Source organism: Cetorhinus maximus, chromosome 11 (genome assembly GCF_964194155.1).
Source record: "Cetorhinus maximus chromosome 11, sCetMax3.hap1.1, whole genome shotgun sequence".
Classification (NCBI taxonomy): Eukaryota; Metazoa; Chordata; class Chondrichthyes; order Lamniformes; family Cetorhinidae; genus Cetorhinus; species Cetorhinus maximus.
The window spans coordinates 18888924-18913857 of record NC_135889.1 but is presented as its reverse complement, the minus strand read 5'-3'; the positions used below and the strand labels follow the sequence as shown (position 1 = coordinate 18913857).

General features: G+C 44.5%; 1 protein-coding gene across 1 annotated transcript in view; it reads right to left on the bottom strand.

The window, feature by feature from the left end:
* LOC144686417 (receptor tyrosine-protein kinase erbB-4-like) overlaps nucleotides 1-24934 on the bottom strand; it is a 974945-nt gene that overhangs the window by 332682 nt on the left and 617329 nt on the right. Inside the window, exons 14-16 of the mRNA XM_078551583.1 lie at nucleotides 20582-20675; nucleotides 15151-15305; nucleotides 457-501 (exon numbers count right to left, since the gene is read on the bottom strand). Coding sequence (XP_078407709.1) covers nucleotides 457-501; nucleotides 15151-15305; nucleotides 20582-20675 — 294 coding nt within the window. The remainder of the gene's footprint in view (nucleotides 1-456; nucleotides 502-15150; nucleotides 15306-20581; nucleotides 20676-24934) is intronic.

Genomic DNA, 24934 nt, shown 5'->3' with positions numbered 1-24934 from the left:
TAACCCAACTAATTAGTGAAACACTTCAGATTCTATTAATGCAGCTTTCCAGATTGATAAAGGAATGCTCATAGAGTAAAAATAGAGCAAACAGGCAGAGACCTAGTCCATCCCATTGATTACACCTCATCAAAATCTCATTCTTATGACAGGGTGATTAGTAGGTTAATTTGATGATTTAAAAGGAATCATCACTGAAAGACTTTAATTTTCATTATTTATTCATCACTTCATTTAATAATCCCATGAGACACAAAACGAGGGGTTGGGGAGCGTATGAGATGAAAATATGGTGGATGTTGCCTAGCATGTTGTGGGAAGGTGGAATGAGCCATTTGGCAGCACAGTCATGGAGAGTAAGGCCTGTCCACCTGGGTACAATTACAGCACAATACCATCCCCCTTTCGGCAAACATTCGTACAGCACAGCATGCAGCAGACAGCGCACAATAGTACCTATCCATCATCTCGATGCAGTCCTGAATACGTGGGCCTGTGCACCTGCAGCACAGCAAGGTTGAAGTCCGTTATTCAGAGGTGGGGGGAGGAACAAAAAAAACCGTCATGTTAACAAAATAATTACAACCTTCACAATGTTACAGTAACACAGTCACAATAGTTAAATTACAGCCTTGGACCACATGGCACTTCATCTTCATGGGAACCTGCCAGTGCATTGGAAACACCCCCAGCCACGTGTCCCGTTCCCGCCCCCCCGCCCCCTTTCCTTCCAACCCTTAGTCTTGCAGGTCTAACAAAAATGACAGACTTAATTAAAAGCTTTTTTGACAGCAGACTAAAGCCGGGACAATGACAATGCAATCTGTATGGAATGAGCTGGTGATTAGGAAGAATGGATGCCACTGATGAATCGAATGGTAACTAGCACTGTTTTATAAACCAGTCTCAGGGAACTGTCTTCACTCAAACATAGATAGAGTTTGGCATGTCATAATATCCACAGGGTTCTCTCTACCTCCCTGGACTGTGTCTGTAAACAAAACCGAGTCACCAAATAAAGTCACTGAATTGTGACAACACACCTTTAAATCGTATCTGCCATGAAGGCTCTCACTGGCAAAAATAAAGGGAGCTTCTAGAAAGAGAATCTCCCTCCCAGGGAATTCCGGCTGAATTAATTGTAAAGAGTAACACAGGTTGTAGAAAATACCAAAGACGCATCAGAATTGGGACATCAGTAAATTGCTCGAGGTTGCCTTTCCAGCTTTGTGACATTGTTTAACCCCTTTAACGTGTTACTGTCTTGTAGCACATTGCAGCCTATTCCTTATATTAATATTTAATCAGCTGGAGAACATCTTGAAGTTCCACCTCATTGACCTGTATCTGATTTCTGCTCCACTAGGTGGCTCTGAACCCAAAACAGTCCCTTGCAGTCAAGAGTGGGAGCATTTCAGTTATTGCACACAGCATTGAGAATAGGAAAGATTTGTTTCTGATTGTTTGTTTATTAAATTCTCTGATAAGGGATTCTCTTATAAGACCAGCATTTATTGCCCCATGCCCTAACTGCCCTTGAGAAGGTGGTAATAAGCCGCCTTCTTGAACCGCTACTGTCCACAATGCTGTTAGGGAGGGAGTTCCAGGATTTTGACCCAGCGACAGTGAAGGAATGGCAATATAGGTCAAAGTCAGGATGGTGAGTGACTTGAAGTTGAACTTCAAGGGGTGGTTCCCATGCATCTGCTGCTCTTGCCCTTCTAGCTGGTAGAGATCGTAGGCTTGGGAGGTGCTGTCAAAGAAGCCTTGGTGAGTTGCTGCAATGCATCTTGTAAATGGTACGCATTGCTGTTAATGTCCAGGCAAGTGGAGAATATTCCATCACACTCCTGACTTGTGCTTTCCAGATGGTGGATAAGCTTGGAGGAGTTAGGAGGTGGGCCATTTGCCTCAGAATACTCAGCCTCTAATTTGCTCTTGTAGTCACAGTATTTATATTGCTCATCCAGTTATGCTTCTGGTCAATGTTGACCCTGCGGTTGTTCATGACAACAATTCAGCAATAGTAAATGCCATTGAATATCAAGGGGAGATGGATGGATACTTTTTAGCTGTCAATAGACATTAGGCGGAATTTTATGGCTCTGTTGCAGCGGGGGTGGGGCTGTAAAATGCAGCAAGCTGTTCGAAAGTCCATTGACTTCTGCAGGACCGGGAAATCCCTCTGGCGGGAAGGGCCATAAAATTCTGCCCATTGTCTGGCACTTGTGTGACAGGAATGTTACTTGCTCTTTATCAACCTATGCTGGGATGTTGTCCAGGTCTTGCTGCATGCAGCATGAACTGCATCATTATCTGAGGAGTTACAAATGGAACCAAACACTGTGCAATCTTCAGTGAATAACCCAATTTCCTTATGATGGGGGAAGATCATTGATGAAGCAGCTGAAGTTGCTTGGGCCTAGGACACTACCCTGTACCAATGATCTCGGGCTGAGATGATTGGCCTCCAATAACCAGAACCATTTTCCTTTGTGCTAGGTAGAACCCCAGTCAGTGGAGAATTTTCCCCCGATTCCCATTGACTTCCATTTTACTTCTTGGCACCCCACTCAGCCAAATGCTGCCTTGAGGTTAACGCCAGTGACTCTCACATCACCTCTGAAATTCAGCAATCAGGAGTCTTGAGTTCCTGGCTGAAGCCAAACTGAGCATCAGTGAGCAGGTGATTGCTGTGTAAATGCCCTGTGATAGCACTGTTGATGTAAATTGCTGTGTAAATGCCCTGTGATAGCACTGTTGATGTAAATTGCTGTGTAAATGCCCTGTGATAGCACTGTTGATGTAAATTGCTGTGTAAATGCCCTGTGATAGCACTGTTGATGTAAATTGCTGTGTAAATGCCCTGTGATAGCACTGTTGATGTAAATTGCTGTGTAAATGCCCTGTGATAGCACTGTTGATGTAAATTGCTGTGTAAATGCCCTGTGATAGCACTGTTGATGTAAATTGCTGTGTAAATGCCCTGTGATAGCACTGTTGATGTATATTGCTGTGTAAATGCCCTGTGATAGCACTGTTGATATAAATTGCTGTGTAAATGCCCTGTGATAGCACTGTTGATATAAATTGCTGTGTAAATGCCCTGTGATAGCACTGTTGATGTAAATTGCTGTGTAAATGCCCTCTGGTAGCACTATTGATGACATTTTCTACCACTTTGCTGACAAGTGAGAATAGGCTGATAGGGCAATAATTGCCCAAATTGTTTCCAGTATTTTATATTCAGGTCATACCTGGGCAATTTTTCACCTTTCTGGGTTGATGCCAGTGTTGTAGTTGTTCTGGAATACTTGCCTAGGGGCACAAGTCTCCAGCACCACAGTCATGATGTTCCAATGGTCCACAGCCTTTTCCATTTTTAGTACACTCAGCCGTTTCTTGACATTACAGGGAGTGAACTTAATTGTCTGAAGTCTGGCATCGGTGACCCTGTGAACCTCAGTAGCAGGTTGATCTTGGATCATCCACTTGGCTGAATGAAGATCGATGTAAACTCTGATTTGGCCTTGCCTTTAGCGCACACACACACTGGGTACCATCATTGAGGGTGGGCTCGTCATGAAGCCTCGTACTCCCGTTAGTTGTTTAATTGTCAATCACCATTCTCTATCGGATGTGGCAGTACTACAAAGCTTTGAGATGGTCTCCATTTAATGAGACTGGGAGTGCTAGTGTTTCTATCTCCGTGTACTGAGACTGGACATGTTTGGGGTTTGCTGAACTTTGCTAAGAGATTATGCAAGATTGTATGTACTGACATTAAATCTCATTGGGCATTTATTAGTGCACGTGCTATTGACTTTGGTATGCAGGTGATGGGAATAAAGGAGTAATTCAAGGTGGAAGAATACAATGTCAAGTTTTGGAGCAGGGGTAAGGAGAGAGGCAAAGAGCAAAATAAGGAGCAGCAAAAGAGCAACTCAAACACAGAGACAAAACAGTGATAAAGAAACTACAGGGTGGTGCAGTTAGAAATAGTTAGAAATGAAAAACAGCAGCAGAACTAGACAAGGTAAAGCACCATGTGAGTCAACAGCTCAGCATAGTCACATTAAGACTGCAGGGTGGTATGTGATAAAGACACCAAAGGGTTCAGTTAATATCATTAACCGAGGCCTTCACTAACATTTCAACCCTGAGATGTGTTTCTGCCTTTGTTCGTACTCCAGAATGTGTTATTTATATTAAATAGAATTATAGAAGTGATTTCCTTCATTCTATTGCTCATTAATTTTTGTAATTAAATCAGAAGTAATGTTGGTATTCCATCCACCAGGTGCTATTGCAGCCTTGGTACACTGCATGTCATCTGAGTTGAAAGAAACATCTTCTACGTGCACACAAAACAGAACGCAAGAAACACAAGAGAATGGATTGGAGACAATTCTTTTAATGAAAAGTAGGAGGGCGCCTGCTTCTCCCGTACTTGACGTTCAGCCAATGAAATTATGGGCAGAATCGTTCCAGACTTGCACTAAGTGTGGTAGCGGGCGGGAAAAAGGATATTTTACCCGTTGTCCGCAATGGCGGGTTTTCGTGCCGTATCATCCCAATCCTGCCTCATTAATCATGCATTCCCAGGAAACACGCCGTTTCACTGGCGGGCGGCCTCACCGTCACCTCACCGCTTCCTCAGGCTGGCGCCACATTTAAAGTGCAGCCACGTGCACACCTCTTGGTGCTTCCAGCCCAGGACTTGCTGCATGGAAGACATGGCCCCAAAAGACAAGAAGGCTGCAGCCCCCTGATTCAATGACACATCTCTCGAACACCTTCTGGGCAACATTGCAGCCCAACGCAATGTCCTCTACCCCTGTTCTGGCCGCAGGAGGCCCATCAGTCTCACCACTTGAGAGGCGGTGGCAGTGGTGGTCAATGCAAAGAACAGGTTTGCCATCCAGTGCAGAAAGAGGATGAATGACCTCATCCATGCTGTCAGGGTAATGCAACCATCTCATCACTCTAAACTCACACACTCGAGCCCATCACACATTCACAGGCATCTCACTCACTGCCAGCTCAAGGGACATCACCACTCACTCTCTCACACACATCCTCACACCTCCATCTGGCTTCATTTCCTCTGGAGACTGCCTCCTCAGCCCTCACCATCTTGAAGCCACTTGCACAGATCAACGTGACCCCACACATACCATAGAACCATAGAAAAGTTACATCACAGAAGGAGGCCATTCGACCCATCTTGTCCATGCCAGCCCGAGGACACCCATTCTAATCCCACCTTCCTGCAGCCGGCCCATAGCCCTGCAGCTTACAGCACTTTAGGTGCAGATCCAGGTACTTTTTAAAAGAGTTTAAAGTTTCTGCCTCTACCACCAATTTGGGCAGCGAATTCCAGACACCCACTACCCTCTGCGTAAAAAAGTTCTTCCTCATGTCCCCCCTACACCTTCTGCCACTAATCTTGAATCTATGTCCCCTGGTTCTAGAATTCTCCACCAAGGGAAACAATTTTATCCTGTGCACTCTATCTATTCCCCTCATAATTTTGTGCACCTCAATCAAGTCACCTCTCAGCCTTCTTTGCTTGAAGGAAAATAACCCCAACCTATCCAATCTCTCCTCGTAGCTAAACTTTTCTAACCCTGGCAACATTCTTGTAAACCTCCTCTGCACTCTCTCCTGAGCTATTACGTCCTTCCTGTAATGTAGTGACCAGAACTGCACACAATACTCCAGTTGTGGCCTCACCAGTGTTTTATACAATTCCAACATTATATCCTTACTTTTATATTCTATACCTCTGCCAATGAAGGAGAGCATTCCATATGCCTTCTTTACAACCTTGTCTACTTGAACTGCTGCCTTCAGGGACCTGTGTACTTGTACGCCAAGATCTCTCACTTCATCTACCCCTCTTAGTATATTCCCATTTATTGTGTAATCCCTCTAAATGTTTGACCTCCCTAAATGTATGACCTCACATTTCTCTATGTTAAAATCCAACTGCCACTTTAATGCCCACTCCACCAACCCATCTATATCATTTTGGAGATTATGGCTGTCCTCTACACTATCCACTACTCGGCCAATCTTTGTGTCATCTGCAAATTTCCCAATCGTGCCCCCCACGTTCACATCCAAATCGTTAATATATAACACAAACAGCAAGGGTCCCAACACCGAGCCCTGTGGAACACCACTTGAGACAACTTTCCATTCGCAAGGGCATCCATCGACCATTACCCTTTGTTTCCTGTTACAAAGCCAACCTTTTATTCAGTTTGCCACATTACCCTGAATCCCACAGGCTTTTACTTTCCTGACCAATCTGCCATGTGGGACCTTATCAAATGCCTTGCTAAAATCCATGTACACAACATCCACTGCACTACCTTCATCAACCCTTCTTGTCACTTCCTCAAAGAATTCAATCAAATTTGTGAGGCAAGACCTTCCTTTAATAAATCCATGCTGATACCCTGGGATATGCCCCCCCATCCCCAGTAATGCCCTAGTGCTGCAGCCTCTTCCCTTGCCTGAGGCCATTTCTCCCTCTTCCCCAAGCAAGCCATAGCCCTGCAGCCATTGACAAGCCACCCCCCCCCACCCCCCCACCTTACGGCTGGTCTTGTAACTAGAGACCGGCCCGTGAGCCCTCCTAAAAGTGATGTGGTGCTGTCTGTGAAGCCTGGCGCTGATGACCATGAGTGCTGACCAAAGCAAGGTAGGCAAATAAACCTCAAAGCCCCAAGCAAAGTGCAGCTCGCCAGGTGCATGTCACTACTTATGTTCAGTTATGAAATATGGTGTGCAATCACATTGATGTGCTCAGATGATCCAGTGTGGGAAGGATGCTTCTGGCCAGCTGGGCTTGTGCAGATGTATTACAATGAGGTTCCTGACGTGCGGCGGTTGGAAACGCAGCCCACCATTGACAGGCAGAGCGGACAACTGCAAACTGGTTTCGTGACATTGTGAAACTGATTTTTGGCCTTCCTGCCATATTGTCCGCTCACGCCCGCCATGATGCCCAACGCCAACAGGCACGGAAAATTCCACCCCATGTATACCTACTGTCTGAGAATGTGATTCTTTCCATGGGTTGCTAGTTATGGAGAATACCAGAGAACAATGGAGAATGATCTCCATGCTGCTCATACACTTGTGCATTAAAAACAAGAGTAGCGGGAAAGACAGCGACAAGGCAGTGGAAAAAGACATTCTCAGCAAACGTGTGATTGTGGTAAGGAATCAGTGGAGAGATAGCTAAATTTTCACTCTTCTGTTTAAGGGTGTGACTATTATCCTGTACCAGTTCAATAGCAAATGTATGTGTAGAATGCATATTTCTTCTGTATGGGTTTTACCAAATCACATTTGAAGTTTGAATCAGAGCCCAATTAACAGGCAAGTCCTCAACATAAAGGGTCTTATTGAACTCTAGACAGGGTTTATTTATATTATAAAGAATGGTGTGGGTATATAAGTATTCTGCCTCTATAGGGTTTGTCAATGTTATGAGTGATGGTATGGTTACATAATCTTAGACCATTGAGGGGTTAACTGAGTATTGCTTCATGTTTTCGGGAGTTATTCTGCAGGCTCGTTAACCCCCCCATTTTACTATTTCCTGGAGCTGTACCAAAATGTGTGCTTTAACACCTGCGCAGCAGGCCATCCAATGAAGCAGCAGAATCCATAACCTGAACTGTTATCTGTGAACTGCAATAATGAGCCAGTTAAACAGTTGAAATCATGCTGGGAACAGTTAGGCAGCAGTTTAGCTGAGCAACAGTATTGAAGAATGAAGCATTGCAGACAGAGCTTTACTCGGCACAGGAAGCCGGACTGATAGGGAGTCAGAGGGAAGAAGGACGCACTTACCTCCCAGAAGAGGATGGGAGGCAGTCAGTGATGTGTAAATGTCCCTGAACTAGAGAAATTAGCAAGATGTTGCAAAAAATATATATTGAACCTTAAGAATTCTACTAAGCTATGCCAACATCACTGGGCATTAGGGGCACATGTCACAAATAAGCATGCCAACATTTTAACATTCCCATCGTTGGACAATTCCAAGCAGTAAAGTAAGGTCACCCAGTGTAATATTTGCATAATAGAACCAAGGATGAAATCCGTTGTCTGCATGGGGAGCATTAAAAAATATGGTCTCGTTCTAATTAGGAGGTGGATTTGGCAAGAGTACAGCAGCTATCCAAAAAGGCTCTTCACACATAGATTTGTGGTATAACATTGTCTCTACTTTCTATATACTTTCAATGTCTATCTACCATTCTTCTACATTGAAAGACAATATGGTCCTTGATCACTGCCAGCCTCAACAAGAGCTAGCTCCAACTAGTTTAAATCATTAACCCCCTTTCAAGGATCACCGCCCCCTCCCCCCTTTCAACTCATACTACTGGAGAGTATCTAGCCTGGTGAAGTCAGGGGCTTCCTCAAAAACTCATGGCTCATCACAGGTTCCTTTGTCATGTAATGTTGACCTAGTAAGTGATGGGTACACAGGTGCACGCCCAGATTCAGTCACATGTATTGAATATTGGAATGTGCCTATTTGAGGACCATTTAGTTCACTTCTATTTTTGTGGTGATAGAAGAACGAAGAGTCAGAGAGGGAATGACTCCAAACCTGTACCTCCCAGCACCTTGTGCAATCACCATCACCCAAAGATGTAGGTAGTGAGGCTGAGGAGGAAACACAGGAGTTTCATAGTGCCTGAGTGAAGAGTGCCAAGTGGAGCTGACTGCTTCAAATATCATTCACCTCTCTGTTGCTTCACTGAGGGGCTGTGGCCTCCCAAGTTCTGTGTCCAGATGAAGATTGCTATCTGAGTACAGTAGTTAATATGGGTCACCAAGGTCTGGTGAAGAGTCTGTGCAGTGACACATTATCTATCATTCAGAACATGGTAACCATGGTATCCGCTATGCAATTCTGAATGGTGCAGGTCAGAAGGCCAAAATCTCTCATGCACGTAGAGAGCTTGAGCTCAAATCTTAAAGATATTCACGTTGATGCCTTCAATGTACTTGGATGCTGCATAATATACAACCTTGAGACCGGGGTTCACAGATGTTGTGGTTGTCCAGTTCTCCATTAATGGACATGTTGAGGGAAAGCCCAGCGGTGACGGTATTGCCAGCGGTTGTCACAAATCAATGGCTTGACACTCAAGGCATCGCCACACTGGGGCCAAGTGTTGCTGAAATGGTGATGGTGGGGGTGCCTAAGGCTGGATCAGCCAGTCACCATAATCGTTCAGGATGTGGCTGATGAGATGCAGAGCCTTTACAATGCACACCACACTGAGGGCCTAAGGCCACCAGAGCGCCCATAGTCTAGAATCTCACAGCGAACCAACACATTTACTCCTTCCACAAGGGCATCACTTGGAAATTAGCTGGAAACAGAGTACAGAGTATCATAACACATCATGCTGACACGGAGTAGGGGTTGAAAGAAGTGCACCGTGCTTGAGTTGAACATTGTCCTGTGTATTTATTTGTCATTAGCTGGAATGAAGCAGGGCCCAGCATAAGATGAAATTCGATGGGTATCCGAGGAACAACAAAGTATCAGAGAAGGTCATTTCAGGTTGCTTATTTTACAGAGGTAGTTTGCAGCTTAAAGCAATGACTTGGCTATGGCACTCAATGGAAGGTGGCCTGAACGAGTATCTGGTTCATCATACCTCCTCACTATATTGCTGGCTCCTCTTTCTTTACTATAGCGTTGCCATCTCATTCTTTGCTCTCCATGCTGAGGCCTAATGCAGGGTGAAGTTTTGGAGCATGCAGATGGCGTTCAATTGTGAAGATCTAGGAATTTGCACTATAAGGAGGCCCCCAGCTCCTTCAATCTACCTGAACCATTAACTAATCATATAGCAAAATACTGCAAACGCTGGAAATCTGAAACAAAAACAGAAAATGCTGGAAAAACTCAGCAGCTCTAATAGCATTTGTGGAGAGAAAGACAGAGTTAATGTTTCGAGTCCATATGACTCTTCTTCAGAGCAGCTCTGAAGAAGAGTCATACGGACTTGAAAGGTTAACTCTGTCTTTCTCTCCACAGATGCTGTTAGACCTGCTGAGTTTTTCCAACTTTTCTGCTTTTGCATTAATTAGTCATTCTGGTTTTAGCCAATTTTTGTTATACCTATACTCTGCAAGGCTATCACGAGCCCTGAATACAGAGACTAGTCTTCATCTCCAGAGGACCATCTTCTTTCCTCTTTAAAGAAGTAGAATGGACGATGATCTTAAAATGAGTGCACATCGACAGCTTGTGGGGAAGCAGGACATTGGCCTGCCTGATTCAGTACTGGACATCGAGAGAAGAAATGCCATTTGGATGTTGAGTGAATTAAACAAGCCTTTTTGTTCATGGAGGGCCGCCAACCTTGTGTACAGGGGCCTAGTGGCAACATGGGTGCAGTTGTTGCCTCTCTGTGCTCTGGGAAAGCCATGTGATCATGTGGAATTGTGCTGTCCTCTCACATTGTTGCTGTTGGTTCATGGTGAAAGGAGTGAAGCCAGTGTCTCTTCTGATGTCCTTGATACACCTGGGGGAAAGACACCACAGATGTTGCCTGTGCTGGTCTGGAAGGCCAAAATGACAATCATGGCAGCCACTGGGAGTTTGCTTGGATGGTGGACCTTGTCCCTGGTTCTTCCCAAAGGCGGTGATGCAGCTCTGTGCCACTCTCCTCACTAAATGTCAGCCTCCTGCAGCACATCTCTTCCACATAATCCCAGATTGTAACATAGGAGCAGGAGTAGGCCATTCAGCCCCTTGAGCCATTGGGGATGCTAGACGGGGCTTTGACAGTACCGTGAATGCAGGGTCATATTGAATCAGACAGCTTGTTCTATGCCGCACCTAATTTTCTTTTCCGTTAAGGGTGGTTTTCATCTGCTGACCATGTACTGTCCCTGTGTGATCAGCTGGCATTGCCATAAGCCAAACTTTACTTGTTCTAACTGGTTCTCCTGCACCAATTGCATTGCCAGTGCAGCTCGAGTATATAGCAGCTCCCTTTCCAGTAACAGCTGGACTCTCAAACTGCAGCCTGCACAGCAATGCTGCTCTCACAGGCGTCGTACAGAGACACCACACACATGGTGCATTCGGTTTGAGGCTTCATACTTTTTCTACCAACAGTTATAAACACAACTTATGTTTTAACGTGTGACACCCACTCCCTGAATTACTGCCCGACACATGTGGCAGCACAGCACACCCAGTAAGGTGAGGTGAGAGGGAAGTTTTTCTGAGGTGGGGGGAGATTTTCCTGAGGCAGGGGGAGTTTTTCTGAGGGGAAGAGATTTTCTGAGGGGAAGAGTTTTTCTGAGGTGGGGGGAGTTTTTCTGAGGGGAAGAGATTTTCTGAGGTGGGGGGAGATTTTCTGAGGAGGAGAGTTTTTCTGAGGTGGGGGGAGTATTTCTGAGGTGGGGGGAGATTTTCTAAGGTGAGGGGAGTATTTCTGAAGTGGGGGGAGCAATTCTGAGGTGGGGGGAATATTTCTGAAGGGAAGAGTTTTTCTGAGGGGAAGAGTATTTCTGAGTTGGGGGGAGTTTTTCTGAGGCGGGGAGATTTTCTGAGGTGGGGGGCGTTTTTCTGAGGGGAAGAGTATTTCTGAGGAGGGGGAGTATTTCTGAGGGGAAGAGTTTTTCTGAGGCAGGGGGAGTATATCTGACGTGGGGGGAGTATTTCTGAGGGGAAGAGTTGTTCTGAGGGGTGGGAGTTTTTCTGAGGTGGGGAGAGTTTTTCTGAGGTGGGGGGAGTATTTCTGAAGTGGGGGGAGTTTTTCTGAGGGGGGAGTATTTCTGAGGTGGGGGGAGTTTTTCTCAGGTGGGGAGAGTATTTCTGAGGTGGGGGAGTATTTCTGAGGTGGGGGAGTGTTTCTCAGGTGGGGGGAGTTTTTCTGAGGTGGGGGCAAGTTTTTCTGAGGGGAAGAGTTTTTCTGAGGCGGGGGAGATTTTCTGAGGCGGGGGGGAGTATTTCTGAAGGGGGGGAGTATTTCTGAAGTGTGGAGTGTACTTCTGAGGTGGGTGAGTATTTCTGTGGGGAAGAGTTTTTCTGAGGTGGGGGGAGTTTTTCTCAGGTGGGAGGAGTATTTCTGAGGGGAAGGGTTTTTCTGTGAGGGACAGTTTTTCTGAGGTGGGGGAGTTTTTCTCAGCTGGGGGGATTATTTCTGAGCTGGGGGAGTATTTCTGAGGTGGGGGGAGTTTTTATGAGGTGGTGGCGAGTTTCTCTGAGGTGGGGGGAGTTTTTCCGAGAGAAAGAGTTTCTTCTGAGGGGAGGAGTTTTTTGAGGGAAAGAGTTTTTTTGAGGGGAGCAGTTTTTCCGAGGAGAGGAGTTTTGCCGAGGGGACGTGTTTTTCCAAGGGGAGGAGTTTTTCCGAGGGGAAGAGTTTTTCCGAGGGGAGGAGTTTTTCCGAGGGGAAGAGTTTTTCCATGGGGAGGAGTTTTTCCGAGGGGAAGAGTTTTTCCAAGGGGAAGAGTTTTTCTGAGGTTGCCATCATTCTTGCACTGGCCCTGCTGCCTTCCGCCGGCAGCTGTCGAGAGTAAATTCATAGATCCTTGCAAGAGTCACTAAAGTCACAGGTTGAGCTGAGTTATCACAGAAACAGCAATAATACACCAGCGACACTTTTCAAAGTTCTGCTAAGTTGCACAAACTCTCACCAGCGCTTTTGGAGTGAGGACTGCAAAAGTTGGGCCTGCGAGGACCCCTCCCTCCCTAGGCCTGCGAGGACCCCTCCCTCCTTAGGCCTGCGAGGACCCCTCCCTCCCTGGGCCTTCGAGGACCCCTCCCTCCCTGGGCCTGCGAGGAGCACTCCCTCCCTGGGCCTGCGAGGAGCACTCCCTCCCTGGGCCTGCGAGGAGCACTCCCTCCCTGGGCCTGCGAGGAGCACTCCCTCCCTGGGCCTGCGAGGAGCACTCCCTCCCTGGGCCTTCAAGGAGCACTCCCTCCCTGGGCCTGCGAGGACCCCTCCCTCCCTGGGCCTGCGAGGAGCACTCCCTCCCTCGGCCTGCGAGGAGCACTCCCTCCCTCGGCCTGCGAGGAGCACTCCCTCCCTGGGCCTGCGAGGAGCACTCCCTCCCTGGGCCTGCGAGGAGCACTCCCTCCCTGGGCCTGCGAGGAGCACTCCCTCCCTGAGCCTGCGAGGAGCACTCCCTCCCTGAGCCTGCGAGGAGCACTCCCTCCCTGGGCCTGCGAGGAGCACTCCCTCCCTGAGCCTTCGAGGACCCCTCTTTCCCTGGGCATGTGGACCTTTCTCTCCATGAGCCAATGCGGACCCCACTCTGTCTGGGCCTGCAAGGACCCTTCTCTCCCTGGGCATGTGGACCTTTCTCTCCCTGGGCCAATTTGGACCCCACTCTGTCTGGGCCTGCAAGGACCCCTTTCACACTGGATCCACGAGGACCCCTCTCGCCCATCGATTTAAGGTGAGACTCTTAAACAGAGTGACAGCTGATCAGCTCTGACATTTTCCTCCCTTGTCACATTTCCTTTCATACAGCACATTAGCAACAAAGGTCACGTGTGCTTGGGCACCACTGTAAATCACTTAGAGATCAAAATCCATTATCATCACACCATGCACTGCTCGTTTATTCATACATTCCAATATGGGTTTGTTGTGATTGTTTTATGTGGCAATTTCCTCCTCCTGCTGGGCACAGCTTCATGGACACTGACCCATTACCCGAGGCATTGACCCTTCTTGTAGAGACGGTTATTCCACCACAGGAGGCAGCGGCACCCAGCCCAATTCTGCCTGACCTGACATTTGCCCATCCAGTTTCAAGCAAGGGTCATTGGTCAGCCGCCAGGAGCAGGAGATTGGGCTTATTTTTTTCTCTCTTGCCCAGGTCTGGGAGTGCTGAGGCCATTTCTCGGGCCCCAGTTGCATACTGGCCGGAGTTGAACCATCTCAGCAACTGAACAGCAATTGAACCTGGGCCTATGAATTCCAATTGTTTCAGCTGATAAGTTTGCCTCATACTTTTGGAGTGGTTCAGACTACAAAGGTTTTTTTTCTTCTACCATTCTACCAGTTTTTCGAAAGAGCTGATTGATTAGTCCCACTCCCTCCTGCCCCTTTCCCCCATACTGCTTTCCAAGTATTTACCCAATTCCCTTTTGAAAGTTACTGTGGAATCTGCTTCCACCACACTTTCTGGCAGCACATTCCAGATCAGAACAACTTGCTGTGCAAAACAAATTCTCCCCTTTTTTGCTGTGATGTGCAGCAGACAGGAATGTTAGGCTGACCCAGCACTGAAGAGCAAAAACTCAGTCACATTTCTTGAGCAAATTCTTAATCATTGGAGTCAGAGACTGGCCAGTCCAAACACCACAGTATTATTCCTTTGCAATGGCTTCATTTAAATATTACTCATAGCCAAAGACAGTATTTTACTTCTATTATCACTTAATAAAACAAAAATAGTTTATTGGTTCAACCTGGTTTATTGGTTCAAACAGTGAAAGGAAGCATAAATCTGTTTCGATCCCACTGGCACAATGACATTCTCTGTCATTTCCCAAGTGCCTCTGTTGTAATTAGATTCACCAAGAAAAAGGACCATTTCTCGATGCTTGACATTAATGATTAAGATTAGCAACACATTTAATTATTTATTGATTTAATTTTACTAATACAGGATGGGGCAGCTGCTCCAGGATCCCTGCTCAATGCTGAGCACCTCACACATTATTGCTGGTTTAAACAAAAATGGATTTCCTAACATAGCAAAGGCCATTTTGAACATTTTGCGATTACTTTTCTGGATGCAAATGTTTCGATTGCAGCTGCCAAAAGGGAAGAAAATAACCCACCATTGAAATAATCTTCTCCACTGACATTTGACAATTTATGACACGGAATTTCGGACCAATAGACTTGTGTCAGCATTTATACTCCACACGAGCCTCCTTCATCTAGTCCTTCATCAGCAGCTCTGTCCATTCCTTTCTCCCTCATGTACTTGTCCATCATCCCCTTAATCAAATACACAAACTTCATCAGCTAATTTCCTACCAATGGAAACTTTGCTTCCCACGTGTTGTTTAGCATGGTTGTGAGTCACACGGTTTGTGATGGCTCGGTGCCACACGACACTTACCCCTGGGTGCAGTTGGCGTGGCAAGGGTGGCACTCATGGTTGGAATCGGCGTATTTGAAGATGAAGCCCCTGGCACCGTGAAGTCCATCGGGACACTTCTCCACGCAGTTGGGCCCATCCTTGTAGTGGGAGCACTTGGTGCAATGGTCGGGGCCCTGGCAAGGCAGAAGTGAACAAACGTCTTACACCTCTTGCTTGAACTGACGGAAAACGGGTGACAGCGATGAGCACCATTCTGTTTTTTTAAATGTGAACAATACAAAACCACCAGACGATCGTTTATGTTTTTTTCCTGGTATTTCACCAGTGTCTCATTCCTCAAGGAGAGGAGGTGCCTGTGGATCAAGCTGTCTAGCTAACAAATGGTTAGATCCTCAGCAAAAATTGCTTTGTAATGTGGCATGTGCACAAATAATAAAAGCAAAATACTGCGGATGCTGGAGATCTGAAATAAAAACAGAAAGCGCTGGAAAAATTCAGCTAGTCTGGCAGCATCTGTGGAGAGAGAAACATGGTAACATTACCTGCTCAAAACATTACCTCTGTTTCTCTCTCCACTGCTGCTGCCTGACTGGCTGTGTTTTTCCAGAACTTCTTGTTTTATTTTATATGCAAAAATACCCTATTTTATTTAAACTAACACTTTTCGCTTTCATACCCTGAGACCAGCAGCAAGAGTGTCACCTGAAAGCTCTATGAACAGTGGTCGGAGTTTCTGTCTCTGCTTGGACATATTCTTGGAGGTTTAATCACATCACCTCCCAACTCTAATTGGCCTACCCAGTCAAACAGCCTTCTTTTCTAAATCCTTCTCCTAATACTTTTATCAATAATACCTGAAATATCAGCACAATTTTTTTAAACACCCTATGGTTTTTCTCCTGGGTGATGCTGGCGGCAATGTCATACTCCTGGAGGATTGACCACCCGAAGCCGGGATGAAGCCAGGAGGCAGCAGACCTGCCGTGCTTTTGTTTTTAATCTTCCGACTGAGGAAGAACTTCACAGTTTAACAGAAAAACACCTGTGCAAAGAATTTTTTTGCTTCTCGCAACTAGAGAAGGTTGAGTTCAGCCTTGCACAGCAGTTAAGATATCAATCCTGGCTCAGTGGGTATCCCTCTCATCTCTGAATCAGAAAGTTGTGGGTTCAAGTCCCACTCCAGAGGCTCAAACATGTAATCCAGGCTGACACTCCGGTGCAGTACTGAGGGTGTGCTGCACTGTCAGGGGTACTATCTTTTGGGTGAGGTGTTAAACCGTGACCCCGTCTGCCCTCTCAGTCAAATTTAAAAGGTCTCGTGGCACTGTTCTGAAGAAGAGCATGGCTGTTCTCACTGGTGTCTGGGCCAATATTTATCCCTCAGCATCACTAAAAGATAGGTTATCTGGTCATTTATCACACTGTGAGCCCTTAATGTGGGTAAAGTGGCTGCCCTTTTACAACAGTCGACAAGTTCTACATTGCAACAGTGGCTAGACTTCAAAAATAGATCTTCATTGATTGTGAAGGGCCTTGAGGCATCCTGAGGTGGTGAAAGTCACTATATAAATGCAAGCCTTTTCTTTATTTGCTGCAACAAGTGATCTAGGGCTGGGGGGTTGGGGGGAAGGGGTGGTGGGAAACCAGCTGCAGTACCCACCTCCAATTACCATTGTTGGAGCCCTGAGCTGGGAGGGGCATATATCAATGGGCATCGGGCGAGAACAGAAACAGGTATATGCCATGTTGCACTTTTCATGACCAAACATTGTTTAAGCTGAAAGATAAAAAGTGACCACTTGGACTGGATACTGAATAGCAATCAGCAACTTGGGGAATAGGATTCCAGCAAGAGATAATGAAGATGTGAACAAAAATGTTTATTTTTTCAAAAGGAGACAGGAAGAAGAAATGCAGAGCCACCGCTAATGTGGCAACTAATAGCTCCATTCAAAATTCAAATGATACATTTTGGGGTAAGTCTTATTTTGATCAGCAGAATGCAATGTTTTATGAAGCGTTGTAATGCCACTGAATGGAAGTGAATGACCATATCCAGCATTCCCTTCCAGGAGCGAGACATGCAGGAAATGCATCGCGAGGAATCCCAAGCGTGCAGCCATCCTTTCTCGTATAGTGAATGGAAAATTCACAGGCTACGTATCTGCAAGCCCCCAGCCATGTGGGTTCCTGGCAGCACTGGGTTCAAGAGTCACCCCTAATCACTGGCCTAAAGGACTTTTAAAGAGGAACGCTCCTCAAGTGACTTGCCTTGCAGCCCCTGTTCTACTGAAGGTGTAAAACAGCTGAGGTGTTTGGCGCTTTCCCAGTTCGTGAGCGGTGCCACATGACGACTCAACAACAACTTGCGCCTTTCAACATGGCAAAACATCCCACGGTGCTTCACAGCAACGTTTTGAAAATTGACTGCTGAACGTTTTTGAAACAAACTGCACCTCGTTCTTAAGAAACTTTCAGATTATTAAAAGTTATGAATTGTGGTGACTATGGGACATTGCAGTTTTAGCATCACAAATCAATTTATATTCCTCTTTGAACAGTCACTGTCTGAAATGTTAACGATTTTCATCTTTTCTTCATTTAATTTATTAATTCACTACAATCTTCCCCCCCACCCTCCCCTGCCTCAAGGACATAATGAAACATTATTTACTCCATCAAAATTTCATTAAAAGAACAGTTTTCTTACATCAAGAGCCATCTTTAATGATAATAATTGGATTTCAATGTCAAGCATTTCATTATGAATGTGATTGTATTATAACAAGACCTGCTGCACTGCATAAAATCGTGACACTTTGGCCTCAGGAGGTGCTATTTTGAGCTTGTTGGGTGAGAGAAACAGCATCAATAAGCAAGCAAAGGTTTCACCCCAGCGGCACTGGCCTCAGCAGTTAAACCCTCCAGAGACAAAGATAAACTAATGGGTGTGCTGTAAAGTGCTTAATTTTCTACAGGATTGGATTTCACAGGAGCAGTGACAAATTTCCACAGCTTCCATTCGAGCAGTGCTGTACTCTTGCCGTTCACAATATTGACAGAAACCTTCACATTGCTCTCTGTCACGAGGAGTAAGGCAAAGGTATGAAATCCCCAAAGTTACTTTGCAAAAAAAATGACCTCAGCTGCTGGATAAACTGAACTAGTGACTGATCCTCAACATTGTCATTAAAATTATCATTAACACCAGCTCTCAATGGAACCTCGACTATATTAGATAGGACTGTCATGGGTGGATTATCAAGAGGCTCCAAATGCCTTTCCTCACCTCTCTCTTATTTTAAAATGAGATTTTTTTTCTAATCAATTATGGCTGCATTCCCCACCCGGAGATGTGATTTCCCACTCCTCACCTCTTTCCTTTGCATCCTTGTTTGAAGTTCATTTCCTGCTATTTTATCGCAGGTTTTACCCCATTGAAAATAAATGGGAAGCTATTAACCCACAGCATAATTAATCTTACAAAATTCTACCATTTCTAAATGACTTTTTTCTGTGTGTACTGTGTTCATTCAATAAAACAGCATCCAAATATATTACCAGAGGGAACAGGTGAAGTGAAGCACACCAATAAATATGCACATAGCTAATATGTTTTACCCATATATATGTGGGAGAGATCCAATCATATATTAGCTAGATTTAGATCTTGATTGGGTCCAATTAAAGCAAGGCCACCAGTTCACGAAGCATAAACCTGCAGTGCACATTGTGTATGCCTCATCAACTCTTTAGGCTGTATGGGTGAGATCAACAGGTTTTCTGCTGAGAAAATAAGTCTAGAAAATTACAACACACAATATGCTAAAGCAATGGAGGATACAACACAAAACTTCCATTAGTGCTATACAGCATTTAAAAGAGACTAATCAACATGTCAAACTTTCAACAGTTTTTTTTAAAGTTTAATACAGTAGAGTCAGAGGATAATCACTTAGTGATTTCTAATTGATGTGAACTCACCTTCCTTTCCCGTTAATGACATCCCATTGACTAATTCATATAGTCTGTGTATATCTGAACCTTCTGGTGATGCAGTTACTCAACTTACCCTTGTCTGACCCATTATCATTTATCAGGGAGCCTGTTTTACTAGCACTGATCATAGCGCATTGGAATTAGTTAATGGACAATTATCTAGCTGAATCTTTGCTTGGCGGCTAACCCCATTGCTCTTATGTTCAACACAGTTTGCTTCGTAAAATCCACAGAGCAAAGTGGTTATGGCTGGCAGCATTCATAACAAAAGGCTTTCACTGTAAACTCTTTCAGTTGTCCTTTTCAGTTAAATCAGATCTGCTAATAAATATTGGTGGGGATCATAAAGCAATCGAGACTCTCTCAGTTAGCATGTCTAGAGCCACTCCAAATGAAAACCATATGGTGTAATGCTTATTAACGGGAACACCTCTTGCAAGATTTTAAAACAATGCGAACCCTCAATGAAATGACTGAATTATATTTTCCGAAGGTATAAACCAATGGAAAGTCCAACACTCAATGTTCTGCAGGTATAAAATGAATTGGGCTTTGCTCCCTTTGGAGCTCCGGTGGGGAAAATGGAGCTGAAGCAACTGTGTCTAAGTTTGATCACCAAAAGGCAAAGGAAGCAATTAGGACACAAAGCTTTTGGATCATGGAAATGGAACGGGTGTAGGGAATGAGGCCGATCCTTTCCGTTAGCAAATGATGTATGAGACAAGACATTAAAACAGTGTAGAGCAGGTAAATCCATAGCGCTACTGTGAAGTCTGTCAAGGCAAGACAACAAGGGCTTCAGGCTAAAGTTGATGACAGGTCTATTTAGGATTGGCATAAGGAAGTATTTCTTCATTCAGCGATGAATCAATAGTTGTAATGGTTTACCGGGTAGGGTAGTGAAGGGGAAATCCTGTAAAACTGAGAATTTATGATTAAAGCAGAAACCTTGCCATCTTTCACGAATAGATTAGATTGGTGATTGAAGAAGAGTGGTTAAAGAACTGCGGGGAATGGACTGGCATTTAGGATGAGGATTTCTGCTCATGGAACCAACAAATACCAACACGGACTGGTTGGGCTGTAAAGCCTATCTCCATGGTCTCTTTCATCTGTATTTGTCTAATTATGATCGTGCCTTCATCTGGTTCCTGTCCACTATTTATGCCCCTGGATTCTTCAGCACATAGCTATATTTTTTATTTTGTTTTGCTTCGCATTGGACAACAAGCACAGAAATTCAGCAGGTAGTTCATCATATTAGCCCAAATAACATAAAGGAAGAGTTGAGACACATTTGCGAAATGTAGGCTTAGAACATTTCCAATAACAGACACTGTTGATGATATAAGAGTAAAGGGGAACCCTACATTTTGGATTATGTTCATTTTATTTATACAAATAAACACCTGCAGTCAGATGTCATTGGGATGTGAAAGTGGCTGCTTACCGTTCCATGACATGTTAACACATCTTCATCCATTTTCTCACACTGTTCATCACATTCCATGCAGACAGTGCCATTCGCAAATTCTCGAAAATCCCTGAATAAAATTTAAGTTCATTGTTATAAGGTGCACTTTAGAAAGTATTGCATGCCACATTCTTATTTTAACATTATGTTTTTTGCGTTAAAATATAAGCTTGATGGCATTCAACTGGGAGCAACTTTTGCTACCATAGAATCTACAATTCTGGTTTTGGTACAGTTTTGGTCTCCTTACTTAAGGAGGGATATAATTGCATTGGAAGCAGTTGAGAGAAGGTTCACTTGGCTGATTCCTGGGATGAAGGGGTTTGTCTTATGAGGAAAGGTTGAGCAGGTTAGGCCTATACTCAGTGGAGGCTGGAAGAGTGAGAGGTGACCTTATTGAATCATGTAAAATTCTGACAGGGCTCGACAGGGGGGATGGTCAGAGGATGTTTCCCCTTGTGGGGAAGTTTAGAACTAGGGGCACAGTTTAAAAATAAGGGGCCTCGCATTTAAGATGGAGATGAGGAGGAATTTCTTCTCTCAGAAGGTCATTAGTCTTCGGAATTCTCTTCCACAGAGAGCAGTGGAAGTTGGGTCATTGAATATACTCAAGGCTGAGTTAGACAGATTTTTGATGGACAAGGGGGTCAAGGCAGGGCAGGCAGGAAAGTAGAGTTAAGGCCACAATTAGATTAACCATGATCTTATCAACTAGCAGGGCAGGCTCAGTGGGCTGAATGACCTGCTCCTGCTCCTACCTCTTACGATCCTATGACATTGCAAATATGTGCATGAATATATACTTCATGTGACTGAAACACACCAGAGGAGCACCTTTTCAACCTGTTGTCTCAGTTCTTCCTTTACTGATGGGAGCAACTTTCAATTTGCAATCATTTAACAAAAAAGCAGCTTGTAAAGGGGATTTACCAAAATGTTGCCAGGGATGAGACAAGCAGAGGAGTTTAAGGAGAGATTGAATTGATGTGTTTAAGATTATGTGGGGTTGTGATAGAGTAAATAAGATGGGTTTTGCTTAGGTTTGTAAAGGAGGTGTGAAAGGTCAAGGAGTTTAACATTTTACAAATTTTTTTCCTCCTGCTATGAAAATATACGAGCTCTTCCTCATGCCAAATCAAGCATAGGCCTGATGTGCCAAATTTCTGTGTTGCAAGTTCCAAGGAATTCAATTTCAATGCACAAAAGAGAAAACTCATTGAGCCATTTTAAAAGGGAGAATTAAATTCTCAATACTAACAAGTAACATATCTGCTCATCAGTTGTGTTCTGTCCCCTCAGACAGCTCCCAACTCAAGCCTCACACGAGATACTTGAGTCATTTACCAGAGAGGAGCAGTCGAGGGAATTTTATAACTGCCTTCCTCATGGTTTTTACCTTTGATGCAAAAATACTTCACTAGAGGAGTGGTAATTTCAGTAATTTAAAATCAAATTTGAATCAAAAATTGGTAAGCAAAATAGTAACTGAACACTGGGAGGTCTTCAAGGAGGAGATGGTTCAAATACAGACTAGACACATTCCCATGAGGGGGAAGAAGAAGGGCATCCAAAGCGAGAGCTCCCTGGATGATTAAAGATAGGGAGGTTAGAATGATGCAGGGGAAGAAGGTAATGATAAATGCCAGGCTTGAAATAGAGTAGAGAACCAAGCTGAATACAGAAAGTGCAGAAGTACATAGGGGAACTAAAAAGGAGAATAAGAGGGACAAAGGGATTGTGTAGATTAGGGGTTAACATAAAAGGGAACCCAAAAGTCTTTAAAAGTCTATAAATAATAAAACAATAGTTAAAGGAAGGTTGGGGCCAATTAGGGACTAAAAGGGAGCTTATCTTGTAGAGGCAGAGATCCTGGCTGAGGTACTAAATGAATACTTAGCATCTCTAGTCACGAGAGAAGAGGGTGCTAGCAATGTAGCAATAATGGAGGTGGCAACAGTGAAATTGGATAGGATAAAAATAGGGCAGGGGGTACTTAGAAGGTTGGCAGATCTCAAAGTAGAAAAGCCACCCAGTCTCAATGGGTTGCATCCTAGGTTGCTGAGGGAAGTAAGGGTGAAAATAGCAGAGGCTCTGATCACAATCTTCCAATCCTCCTCAGATATGGGAGTAGTGCTTGAGGACTGGAGGATTGAAAATGCTACACCCCTGTTCAAAAAAGGGAAATGGGGCAAACCCAGCAATTACAGCCTAATGTCGGAGGTGGAGAAACTTTTCAAGACAATAATCCTGAAAAAAATTAACTGGCATTTGGAAAAATATGGCTATTAAATGCAAGTCAGCAGGCAAATCTTGTTTTATTAACTTGATTGAGTTCTTTGAAGTAACAGAGAGGGTATTTGAAAGTCCCTTCTGGACTTTCAAAAGATGTTTGATAAAGTACCATCTAATTGATTTATCAAAATTAAAGCTCATGGGATTAAAGGGATATTGGCAGTGTGAATACAAATTTGGCTACAGGACAGACAGCAGAGTTGTGATGAATGATTATTTTCATACTGGAGGGAAGTATACAATGATCTTCCCCAAGGATTGGTATTGGGACCACTGTTCTTTTTGATGTATGTTAATGACCTGCCGTTGGGTATACAGGGCAAATATTCAAAGTCTGCAGATATAATGAAAATCATAAATGTAGTGAACAATGAGGGTAATAATAGACTTCAGGAGGGCAGACACACTGGTGAAATCGGCCGGCATATGGGTGATGAAATTTAGCACAGAGAGATACTTCTTTTAAAATGGAAAGAGGAAATTTAAACCAAATGGCGCAATTTCAAAGGGGGAGTAGGAACAGAGGCACCTGGGAACGTATTTACATAAATCTTTGAAGGTGACAGAACAAGTTGAGAAAACTGTTTAAAAAGCATATGAAATCCCGGGCTTTATTAATAGAGGCATGGGGTACAAAAGCGAGGAAACTATGCTAAATCTTTATAGGGCACCAGTTCGGCCTCAGCTGCAGTATTCCAGGCACTAAATTTTAGGAACCATGTTAAGGCCTTGAAGAGGGTCCAGTGCAGATTTATGATAATGGTACCAGAGAGAAGTGACTTCAGTTATCTAGGGGAGTGGAGAAGCTGGGTTTTCCTGGAGGAGAGAAAGTTGAGAGGAGATTTGTTAGAGGTGATCAAAATCTTAAATCTTGAATGGACTTAAGGGTAAGTAAGAAAAAAAACAGTTTCCAATCAGAGAGGGGTTGGTAACTCAAGAACACAGATTTAAGGCAATTGGCAAAAAAATGAGAGTTGGCATGAGGAAATAATTTATGCAGTGAGTTGTTGTAGTGTGGAATGCACTGCCTGAAAGGGTAGTGGGGGCAGATTTACTAGTAACCTTCACAAGCAAATTGGATATACACTTAAAAAAATAAATAGGGAAAATGTATAGGGCTATGGAGAGAGAAGGGAAGTGGGAGTGTTTGGATAGCTCTACCAAAGAGCTGGCACAGGAATATAGGCAGAATGGCCTTCTCCTTTGTTGTATCATTCTATGATTTCAAGTACCTTCTCTTCTAGGCAGGAGGCAATCAAGTCTAAAGATCGCAGACACTTCAATAATGGAAAGGGGCAAGCAGCATAGATTGGACACAAGTACCCCTAACCGATGACAACCCAGGATTCAGAGTTGGCATTCTAGTCACCACTTGGTCTCTGGAATGGGGCCTGAGCCCAACTCTTCTGCCTCAGGAGCAAGGACGCCACCACTGAGGCAGTGGTTACTCTGCCTGAACATAACTCCCTCACTGGATACAAAGCCATTACTTAGAGACCATGGGTTGTATTTTCGATTGCCAATAGGGACGCGAGCGGCCGCTGACACGATTTGAAACTCACCTTCCCGGCAGATGACACTGCGTCCCGTTGCCTCCAAAGTGCAGCACAATTTTCAAAGGGAGGGCCAGGGAGGGGCGGGGGGAAACAGGCAGCCCACTTGCCTCAAATTAGTGACCTAATAAGCTCCTTGAGGAATGGTTAACAGGCCAGAGAGGGCAAGAAGGCAATTTTGAATTGATAAATCGCCAAGCCCAAATGTTCTGATGCATGTTAGTGCACAGTAGTTGAGTTCAATGCAGGCAAAGGTATTTTTTTCAAAGCTGCAACTTGTTGGGATCTGGGGGATCTAGCACTACATTGAGCCCATTTCCTTTCATTTGGCTGTTTTATGCCATTTCTGTATGCATTGAGGCAGCTGGCCTTCTGAGGTGCTGTTTCCTCTATTCTTCAAGACAATGGCAGGCCTCATCATGGCTGCTGTCTGCCATTGCTGCTCGTGTTCTACATGCAGCATCCACCTCCTGATATGGGGAGA